Here is a 12,370-nt window from a genome sequence, read left to right on the forward strand (position 1 = left end):
ATATGTCCGCCTACACAAAATAATGTCTTCCATACTACTTTTTTTTAACGAACTATCACAATATGTCCATCCATATTTTTATTCCTTATTTCATTGTCGTTAGGTAATATTTCTTCATAAAACAATCATCAAAGAGAGTCTGCATTATACATTTATATGCATGTGAGCATGAATTAAGTTCGCTTTCAAAAATCTTCACAATGTGTCCATTCTCATAAAACCTTTACCAATATGAATATTTAATGCTTTTTTATATACATATAGGCACTATTATAAAACAATTGACCCGCAAAATAATCATGAAATAGCTCTTTTATATCTAAAATATCAAATTTATCAATTGATTACTTCGAATTATATCATTTTAAAATGAATAACAGACCATCACACAGTTGGAAGGTTACAGGGGAACATTGAAGGCGAGGGAAGATCTATAGATTAAAGAAAATTGTCTTTGATGGCTTCGTTAATAATCCAATTATCAGGTAAGGAGTGGGATGTCACGGACAGGTGCCCGATAGGGTGTGTATATACTACACAGTGCAGGAACACTGGAAACGTGTCTAAAGAGGGAATACTTTGAGGATGTCACACTGTTCTCTTGTCCCCATTCCGAATTCCGTTAATTGCATAGTGTGTGGATATTCGACACGTGATATCATGTATTCGCCAATAAATAACGCTACAGGCATGGGTTTTTTCCTAAATCGATCATTTTGCTGACCCCCGTAGGTTCAAGATGAAGAGGTGGTGAGTAGCATAAGTATGGGTTAATAACATTTAGTACTCAAAAAATATTGATTGATTAATAAGAATTCCCCATGACACTGTTTAAACGCATAAGCTACAAATCTTATGTTCTACCTCTAAACGGTAATAATTATTCACAAGTATGGAAATATGGAAAAAACATACCTATTATGATTATGTTTAATCATTAGAGGGGCATAGTCAAGATTTGAGATGGAAATTTTAAGATTTTATTTTACATGTTTAATGTTTACAATGCTTAACTATGGTACATATATTCCTAATTTGGAGTTGCAAAGAGATCACAATTCTAATTTCTTTGTGATGTAAGCAAGGCTCGTGTAATGTTTTGTTTACATAGTTTAAATATACTAGTAAAAGTTTTATTCAAAGCAGATTTATTTATTTTTTCAATTTACAAGTTTATTCTAAGCAAAATTAAATAGTTTTTAGTGTTTGTAACATTTGATTTTGTTTTAAACATGTATTTTTGTTATTAACCGATCAATATATGTAAACAAAACATGATTTTGTTTACAAAAAAATTGTGAGAGCTTTATCTCTCAATAATTGTCATTCAATTTTTTGTTGACCATTCAAAATATCTTAGTTATTAAGCATTGTAAACATTTAAAATGGGAAAATAAAATTGGAAAAATTATTTGATCAAATTGTAACCATGCCCCTAAAACGTAACGATTACATAATATTGTCGGGAGACTTTAATTAAATATGACTTACTAGATGCAATGGTCTTCAACTATCTCATTACATGTATTTACGTCCGAAAACAAACACTAGTGTGACATAACAACGCCTCACCCTTCCAAGTTTTTCATGATTTACATTAGGAAACACAACACAATGGAGTTACTAGCTAAAACAGTTGCACATAAAAGTCTCACTCTCAGTCAAGGATCTATGACTTAACAACACGCTTCACTGCAAGTTTTTTTTGTTTTAAATATTTAATTTAGGAAACAGCATGGTTGCTTCACTACTTCATACACTCACGGATATCAAAAGATGACGTAGCGTTTATATACAAAATAATGACGCTTCACTAATCAAGTATCTCATTACATGTATTCACGTAAGAAAACACAACAACATTACGTCATACACTCGCGGGGAACTGAGTTAAAATACCATTATTCCAACGCTGCACACTTAAGTTTAATCTTATTATTTACGTTAGCTAACACAACATGGACGCACTAGCTCATACACATGTGCAAAAAAAATTATAATTACAATTAATCATTGTGTTATTCTACGGCATAACACCCCACACTTCAAGGTTTTTTTTTAAAAATTACGCCAGAGAACACAACAAAGTTACATTACTAGCTCATACACTCGTGTAGCAAAATACCACACATTCAGTCAAGTAAGCATCGCGTTATTCCATGACATAACAACACCCCACACTTCGTTTCTTATTAATTACGTTAGGGAACACAACATGGGCGCATTAATGTCACTGTAAACAACACACTAACAGTACTACACACAACACTCTATGGTTTAACGTAACTGAAAACAACACGCTATCGGTACTACACTCAACACTCCATGATTTAATGTCACTGTAAACAACATGCTAATGATACTACACACAAAACTCACGTAAACTTTACGCTAACGGCACTACACACAACACTCTATGGTTTAATGTAATTGTAAACAGCACGTTATCGGTACTACACAAAACGCCCCATGGATTAACGCTAATCAGTAAACAACATGCTAACGGTACTACACACAACACTCCATTGTTTCTCTCAACTATAAACAACACGTACAGTCACACTAACGCAACAACACACAGCATGCGATCATTTAACGTAACTCTAAACAACACGCAGGTAATCGCACTAGAATTGTCACGCATAGTCACACAAACACATTCCGTTAAACGTAATTAAAATCCTTAAAGCAATCCTGCCAAAGATATCATGTCGTTGATCTAACAATAGCATAAAACAAAACACTGTCACGCTAACGGAACTACATACAACGCGATATGTGGCTATTAAAATAAAGTACGTCGGACACAACAGAGCATGTCGTGGATTATGTAATTAAAAATTAAAGTTTAACCTGACACAACACGTTTTAAACTAAACTCAGTCACATGACAAAACGACAAGGACATGCGTTCTCAACACATTGTTCCACTGGCACAAAGTGCAAAGAATACATGCCATATTTGTGAATTCACAAATCACGTTGTTGGACCATCTCGCTATGAGAAGTAACTGTCATCCGTCAAAGCGTCATTGCACAAGCACAGAATTGTTTAATAAAACTCAGTGGGGATGACACAGAACATTTAATGGTAAATTTTATGTAATGCACAACTTGCAGTTGCGTACAACAAGTTACACACCACACGTTGCGCAAATCAACAAAATACAACGTTGAGGACACAACAATTACGGATGCCTGTCGAGGCCAGTACATAGAAAGAACTTTCTTCTATTGCGTTTAATTGCAAAAGATTGCGGATTACATTTAAAAGCAAATAACTGCATTTAAACGCAAATGTTTGGATGTAAAGTTGGTCGTAAGTTCTTTTGTAAAACATACGCGCCCCTGAGCACTAAGCATAGGACTAAATTTGTGGCCCTTCATCTACATATATTTTGATATGAGTGGAAAAAATTTCATAAGGATGTAAAAGAAATAAACAAAGATTTTCTATCCCATTAAGTTACCATTTAATATACCTGTCGTTTGGATATCCTATCGATTTACAACACTATCCCATTAACTATATCATAATATTAACAATATTTATATTACCTTTGCTAATTCCTTCATCGAGACAGAATTGGTTTTATTGGACATGTCAAGGGAGATAAATCCATCTCTCACTTCCCCTCTCCCCAAATGTGGCACAATGTCCCTGGGTGTCTGGCTATCCAGATTCCCTGGGGCGGTGACAGTAGTGGTGTGTCTGGCCTTTCGTTTCCTGACCATGTCCAGTTTATGTTGCTTTAACAGCTCTGCTGGTGATATAGACTGTATCTCAACCTTCTTGTCATCTGAGGAGTCTACAATAAATAGCCCTAGATCAGAGACGTATTCCAATTCTTATCAAACATACATTCTGTACAAGTCAGTTGGTGTCATGCATTTGCTCGAAATTAGCAAGAAATACTCGCAAAATGCGAGTACATTTGAAAAATAGCGAGTAAAAATAATGGATACTCGAAAATCTTAGCGAGTGGTGATTTACAAACTATGATCGTATCGTATCCGTTTTATACGGTGATGCGCTATTCGCTTTTCTTAAACTTGCACTCTGAATCATACAAACGCTTACATGAACGACCGATTTCAACAACCGTTTCTATCTGGATTTGTCTTTTATGATTTTTTAAAGAAACTCGGAGTCAAACAAATGCTTTAGAGGTCGGACATTGGATTATGATGAAAAATATAGACCTGTTCACCTACAGGGGTGATTAAATTGAATTCCAAGTATGAAGTTTTGTTATTCATTTATCTAAAAAAAAAAAAAAAAAAACGGAGTCGAATGAATTTATTGTCATATTGAGGTCGGGTTGTTGTGATGACACGAGTGCACTGCTCACCGCGTAGACGATTAGCAAAAAAGTTCATGGGGTTCATGATCATGCTGCTTATAAAACCATGAGTCCGGGATTCGTTTTGAAAAATCATTAGAGACAACCCTGATGTGGCATGGAATTGAAAGACTGGATCTAGACCTGCGATAAACAGGTTGTGGATTAGAGGTGCGATAATCGAGAGACCTAAACATTGCACCATATGACTTGCGTAACTTACTGTCCTGTCCAAACAATGCCTGTTGACCCACTAGGCTCAGTAATGATGGGGAAAATTGTTGATTTTAAAAAGACATGAAAAAAGAGCACTGCTTCATTATTTTATTTTAGCTTGTAGGTTTTCATTTTTAGCCTGCGGATATTTTACCCACAGGCTAAAATTAGCCTGTGATAGAAAAAATTAATTTCAACCCCTGAAATAATATCAAAACTAGAAAACTGACAGTCAGCTAGGGCCAAGTTAAATGCAGATAGTTGGGGTCTAGTGCTTTTCTATGTGATGTGGCCTTTCATCATTAGCTGAATACTGGCCTGTGATTTTGTTCTATAGTTAATTGTTCTATCTGATGGATGCTGGCTTTTGATTTGTTCTCATGGTACTTTTTGCTGGTCTAAGACAGCAACTTTTTTTTAATAAAAACAAGAATATCAGTAAACCTGATGGATGCTCCCTCAACTGCATCTACAGAAATGTAACCAATAAACTACTTCATATGATGATTGACACAATGACCTATAACTGTTGAAATGAAAGTTTTTTTCATATACAAGGTATATGATTTAAGTGACCTTGGCCTTTACAAAATGACCTTGTGTGACCTTTGTCTGAAAGCCATTACCTATTACTTATTTGTGTGATATATGATTAATACCTGTTCAAAAACTGTTGAAATAAGGAAATTTTACGTTCTGAGTGACCTTGACCTTTCCAAAATAACCTCAAAAGACTTGGTCCACAAGTCCTCATCTCAAGGAACATTTGTGATCAATTATATCAATTTCAGATGAAAGATTTGGAAATCATAAGCTTGGACAGACAGACAGACACAGAAGCGAAATTTTTCAGAGAGCATTTACACATGAAATAAACCATAGAGCTGCTAAAACCTAAAGAAATGCAAATGTCCTACAGTTACTGCTATTGTGTAATGTCCTACAGTTACTGCTATTGTGTAATGTCCTACAGTTACTGCCATTGTGTAATGTCCTACAGTTACTGCTATTGTGTAATGTCCTACTGCTATTGTGTAATGTCCTACAGTTACTGCTATTGTGTAATTTGTGTCCAGTATAAATGAAAGCAAACTGATGATGTCATAACTGCATTGTGTGAAAGGACATATGTAAAGAATTTGTTAATTGTGTCATGTAATATCAACAAAATATGGAGCATATAAAATATAAGCCACGAGATATATATGCTGTTACCTGGGTATATCACCAGCTTTCGTCTCAGCTGATTTTGGCGTTATATCGAGGGTGGCATTATAAACAGTTTGGTCATTTTAGTTCATCAATTGAAAAATGTTGTTTATCAATTAATAAATTATTGTCCTTTTATTGTCGTCCACATATGGCAAGATATGTAAATGTATCAAATTGTTTTGCTTCAGTTCTAAAAACTTTGTCAAATAGTGGAATATTCTGCGCTTGTGCATAAGCATATCTACAATAGTTTCATTTGTGTCATGGTAGGTTCTACAATGACTGAACACATTGAGTATTTGACAAACACATGTATGTAAAGGCTGCAACTTTTTTTCTGGAACACAGAAATATGACGTCACACACATAAATACACACAGAATTTACAGCAGCTGATAACAAACTCCCCCATCAAGGCCTCATCTATAGATATTTGGTTTGTTTGTAAACTTTTGCAGCTGATTGTAGTTTTGTTTCTCAGTTGTTTATGTGTAGTACTACTGGGCAATTTTAAATGAGTATGTTGAAGTCTATTCTTACCTGTTTTTATGACACACACTACATTTAGATTCGTTACGGTTCACCAGACAGACAATTGTGTATAATTAGGGCTTCTGATCCCTGGCCTGGAAGTTATAAAACTTTTACCTTACTCATACTCAAACTCAGCTATATTTGTTTTGAGTACAACTCTGAGCAAGCTCCAAAAATACTTGAAAAATCTTCAAGCATGTTCTCCATTTGAGCATGAGAATAATTTTGTAAAAGTTTTATAACCTTCACTTTTGAGTATGTGTAGGATTTAGAGCACGGAGTTTGAGTTTGAGTATGAAAATGTGCTCAAAAAAGTTTTATAACCTACAAGCCTGGTCGTTGTTATCGGGGATGTAATAAGCCAGTTTAACCTTTTGAACCCTAACCTTGGGCCCCTGAATTGAACTTAAATTTGCACTATCTGTTGATGCTTGCATATGAATATGACTGCTGTCCCTGAGAAGAAGATTTTTAAATATGTTTCCTTATATCTTCCCATATAAAACTTTGACCCTCTATTGTAGGGGCACTCCACCCTACCCACGGGGGGCATGATTGGAACAAACTTGAACCTGTACTAACTGGGAATGCGTGCCATGAGTATTAATGGCCCTGTTGTTATTGAAAAGATTTCCAAAGATTTTCTATACATCCCCATGTAAAAATTTGATCTTCTATTGTGGCCCCCACCCTACCCCCAGAACAAACTTAAATCTACACTTTGTCAGAAAGTTTTCATGTAAGTTTCAACTATTCTGGCCCAGCGGTTCTGGAGAAGATTTATGTACAGACGGACACTGGACAAAAAGTGAACTAGAGCTTTCAGCTCAGAGGAGCTAAAATGGTTTCATGTTGAGATGTTGAATAACTATTTCTTGCTGAGAGCGGTAGGATTCACTTTTGATAAACTTTGGGGCTTTACCGTAAATATTAACTGGATCAGTGTTTAAACCCCGATGTATCATGACATCACAATATCATGGAAAACCTAGAAAATTAAATTCAGAACAAGAGGCCCATGGGCCACATTGCTCACCTGAATCACCTTGGCCCATATTCAAAGATTTTCCCTATATACTTGCATGTAAAACTTTGATCCCTATTGTGGCTCGAAACTACTTCCAGGGGCAATGATTTTTACAAACTTGAATCTGCACTATGTCAGCAAACTTTCATGTTAATGTAGACTTCTTTTAACCCAATGATTCTTGAGAAGATTTTTAAAGATGTTCTCCATATATTTGTATGTACAAATTTGATCCCCTTTTGTGGCCCCATCCTACCCCTTGGGGTCATGATTTGAACAAATTTGAATCTGCACAATGTCAGGAAGCTTTCATGTAAATTTGTACTGTCTTAGTTCACTGGTTCTTGAGAAGAAGATTTTGAGAGATTTTCCCTAAACATTTGTATGTAAGACTTTGATCCCCTACTGTGGCCCAATCCTACCCCCAGGGGGCCATGATTTGAACAAACTTGAGTCAGCACTTTGTCAGGAAGCTTTTGAGAAGATTTATAAATGACCCCACCCTATTTTTGCATTTGTGTGATTATTTCCCCCTTTGAAGGGGGCATGGCCCTTTATTTGAACAAACTTAAAAGCCCTTCACCCAAGGATGCTTTTTGCCAAGTTTGGTTGAAATTGGCCCTGTGGATCTGGAGAAGAAGTCGAAAATGTGAAAAGTATACACACAGACGGACAGACGATGGACAACAGACGATCAGAAAAGCTCACTTGAGCTTTCAGCTCAGGTGATCTTAAAATGAAAGATTTGAGTTGGGACTTCCAATTCTATCTAATAATTGGTCACAACTAATTTTATGAAATTTCTCAGAGATTCCTGATCTGACTAACCTAAGGTTCCTGATCGGACTAACCTGAGGTTCCTGATTGGACTAACCTGAGGTTCCTGATCGGACTAACCTGAGATTCCTGATCAGATTAACCTGAGATTCCTATCATACTAACCTGAGGTTCCTGATTGGACTAAACTGAGGTTCCTGATCAGACTAACCTGAGATTCCTGATCGGATTAACCTGAGGTTCCTGATCGGACTAACCTGAGATTCCTGATCAGACTAACCTGAGATTCCTGATCAGACTAACCTGAGGTTCCTGATCAGATTAACCTGAGATTCCTGATCGGACTAACCTGAGGTTCCTGATTGGACTAAACTGAGGTTCCTGATCAGACTAACCTGAGATTCCTGATCGGATTAACCTGAGGTTCCTGATTGGACTAACCTGAGATTCCTGATTGGACTAACCTGAGGTTCCTGATTGGACTAACCTGAGGTTCCTGATTGGACTAACCTGAGATTCCTGATCAGACTAACCTGAGGTTCCTGATTGGACTAACCTGAGTGTGATGGGTTCTCTTTCTTTACCAGATGTTTAACAAAGTTCAGTGAGCCTACTGTTGGTGTGGCTAACAGGTTCACTCTGAAAACCAATTACATAACCCTAAAATTGATTATGAAATATCAACAAATTATCTGCAATTGACTTTTAACATAGGTCCATGGACCACATCGCTCACTTGAGCGATAGCATTTTCTTATGTTTAAAATCATATCCCTAAATATAGCTTCAAACTGGCCAAACAGGTTAACTGTAAGGAGAAATTTAAATCTACACATAACAGTAAGGAGAAATTTAAATCTACACGTAACAGTAAGGAGAGATTTAAATCCACACGTAACAGTAAGGAGAGATTTAAATCTACACGAAACAGTAAGGAGAAATTTAAATCTACACGTAACAGTAAGGAGAGATTTAAATCTACACGTAACAGTAAGGAGAGATTTAAATCTACATGTAACAGTAAGGAGAAATTTAAATCTACACGTAACAGTAAGGAGAGATTTAAATCTACACGTAACAGTAAGGAGAGATTTAAATCTACATGTAACAGTAAGGAGAAATTTAAATCTACACGTAACAGTAAGGAGAGATTTAAATCTACACGTAACAGTAAGGAGACATTTAAATCTACATGTAACTGTAAGGATATATTTAGATCTTCATGTAACAGTAAGGAGAGATTTAGATCTACACATAACAATAAGGAGAGATTTAAATCTACATGTAACAGTAAGGAGAGATTTAAATCTATACATAACAGTAAGGAGAAATTTAAATCTACACATAACAGTAAGGAGACATTTAAATCTACATGTAACTGTAAGGATATATTTAGATCTTCATGTAACAGTAAGGAGAGATTTAGATCTACACATAACAATAAGGAGAGATTTAAATCTACATGTAACAGTAAGGAGAGATTTAAATCTATACATAACAGTAAGGAGAAATTTAAATCTACACGTAACAGTAAGGAGAGATTTAAATCTACACGTAACAGTGAGGAGAGATTTAAATCTATACATAACAGTAAGGAGAAATTTAAATCTACACGTAACAGTAAGGAGAGATTTAAATCTACACGTAACAGTAAGGAGAGATTTAAATCTACACGTAACAGTAAGGAGAGATTTAAATCTACACGTAACAGTAAGGAGAGATTTAAATCTATACATAACAGTAAGGAGAAATATAAATCTACACGTAACAGTAAGGAGAGATTTAAATCTACACGTAACAGTAAGGAGAAATTTAAATCTACACGTAACAGTAAGGAGAGATTTAAATCTACACGTAACAGTAAGGAGACATTTAAATCTATACATAACAGTAAGGAGAAATTTAAATCTACACGTAACAGTAAGGAGAGATTTAAATCTACACGTAACAGTAAGGAGAAATTTAAATCTACACGTAACAGTAAGGAGAGATTTAAATCTACACGTAACAGTAAGGAGAGATTTAAATCTACACGTAACAGTAAGGAGAGATTTAAATCTACACGTAACAGTAAGGAGAGATTTAAATCTACACGTAACAGTAAGGAGAGATTTAAATCTACACGTAACAGTAAGGAGACATTTAAATCTACACGTAACAGTAAGGAGAGATTTAAATCTACACGCAACAGTAAGGAGAGATTTAAATCTATACATAACAGTAAGGAGAGATTTAAATCTACACGTAACAGTAAGGAGAAATTTAAATCTACACATAACAACAAGGAGAGATTTAAATCTACACGTAACAGTAAGGAGACATTTAAATCTACACGTAACGGTATGGAGAGATTTAAATCTATACATAACAGTAAGGAGAAATTTAAATCTACATGTAACAGTAAGGAGACATTTAAATCTACATGTAACGGTATGGAGAGATTTAAATCTATACATAACAGTAAGGAGACATTTAAAATCTACATGTTACCTCTCATGAAGTATGCTTTCACCATCAAAAGAGTGATACAAGCTCTCATTTATATTATATGAATTTTTTGTGATTTTTCCCAAAATGATAAAAAAGGTGTTTTGTTTGCAAATAAAAGTCTAAATTTCGCTGTGATTTGGTGCATGATATGACTATCTAATAAAACATGCCTAAAAGATTCAGATATAAACATTCTAATTTTTTTGAAGAAAAAATTATTTATGAATTGAAAACGTTATTTGTTAATATTTTTTTTTAATCTATGGATAAAATCTCAATTAAAGAATGTAAATCACACGATTAGCAATCAACACAAACAATGCTCTTGTCCACAGGAACCAAAAGAGAGAATGTACAATAACTTGGTAATAAGGAAAACTCACAGGTCCTTCTTTTTCTGTTGCACTTGTTGAAGTTTCTCTCTGTCCTCCAGGTTTAAGTTGTGCAGTGACATTGTGGTAAACTTGCCCTGGCTCTCCAGCTGCCTCATTTGAAGATTTTTCACAGTCACCTGATCTTTTTTTGAAGACTTCCTTCTACATTTGAAACAATTCATGACTTTTCTCAAAATATGGATGTAAATGACTCTGGCACTGTAATACAGGGTAAATACAATTCCTTACCTAGTGTTGGTGAATGTTTCCCCTCCATAGAAGAACATAGACTCCTTGACATTCCGAGTTCCAAACACTCGGTTTTTAGGGGTAACTTGAGAACTAAATTTTAAAAAATATTGTGTTAGCTATATATATGCTCTGAGAGAGAGAGAGAGAGAGAGAGAGAGAGAGAGAGAGAGAGAGAGAGAGTTTTTGCCTTCACAATGTGTATTTTCTCCTAAACATTGTGAAAACCCTTCACTTATAGATATAAATTAGATAAAAAGAAAGAGAACAATCTGACTAACCTGCCCTGCAGCTCTGTCCTTTTGGCACAGGTCTTTTTGTATGCTGACTGTACATGGTACACACAGAACTGTCCTAGCTGCCTACAGTCAAACACAACTAGTACAGTCAAACATGACTCTTACAAACAAAGGCAAACAGCTGTTGTAATTTTAAAAAGATTTTTTTATCAATCTTTATTCTCATAAAACATTTTGATCCCATATTGTGGCCCCAACCTAAAGGATCATAACATCACTGAAAATAAATTCACATAACACAAAAATGCACACCAATATGACTAACATGATATTGCTGTTCTGGATAAGACTATGAATTGCACAAAGTTGGATCTAAACTATGTTAGGAAGCTTTCATGTAAATTTCCACTTTTCTGGCCCTGTGGCTTTTGAAAAGAAGATTTCTAAAGATTTTTCCTATATACTTGAATATAAAGCTTTGATCCCCTATTGTGGTCCCAGGCTGTCCAGCACCCTTGGACAAAAAATAAGGGCAAATTTTAGGGGTAAAATTAAAAAAAATTAGGGCTAAATTAGGGCTAAAATTAGGAATTTTTAACCAAATTGCGGAAGTTTTAATTATTTAAAAGGACTTACCTTGTTAAATTTGACAATAAAGAAACTAACATGACACACAAATAAGATGTAAGTACAGGAAGGGCGTATTCCAGTGTTCCATGGTCTCAGCTATTATTGGCTATAACCTAAAATCTCAACTCTTTATCACAAAGTCACAACCAATAAACAAGCTTGACACATGGATCCACAGGTCAACTGCCTTTCACTGCATCAGCATTATCTGAATAAGAACTGCAATCTATGTTAATAACACACATTTTGTATGAATGCATTTTGATTTTTCAAGACTGA

General features: G+C 35.1%; 1 protein-coding gene across 2 annotated transcripts in view; it reads right to left on the reverse strand.

Moving 5' to 3' along the window:
- Positions 1-12,370, reverse strand: part of LOC125654292 (protein MCM10 homolog) — a 63,121-nt gene that overhangs the window by 23,977 nt on the left and 26,774 nt on the right. For both annotated transcript variants that reach the window (XM_056144830.1, XM_056144829.1), the window contains 5 exons: positions 11,504-11,584; positions 11,223-11,315; positions 10,983-11,135; positions 8,666-8,748; positions 3,559-3,809 (listed from right to left, as the gene is read on the reverse strand). In XM_056144830.1, the coding sequence (XP_056000805.1) occupies positions 3,559-3,809; positions 8,666-8,748; positions 10,983-11,135; positions 11,223-11,315; positions 11,504-11,584 (661 nt within the window). The remainder of the gene's footprint in view (positions 1-3,558; positions 3,810-8,665; positions 8,749-10,982; positions 11,136-11,222; positions 11,316-11,503; positions 11,585-12,370) is intronic.

This window comes from Ostrea edulis, chromosome 7, assembly GCF_947568905.1.
Source record: "Ostrea edulis chromosome 7, xbOstEdul1.1, whole genome shotgun sequence".
NCBI classification, from domain to species: domain Eukaryota; kingdom Metazoa; phylum Mollusca; class Bivalvia; order Ostreida; family Ostreidae; genus Ostrea; species Ostrea edulis.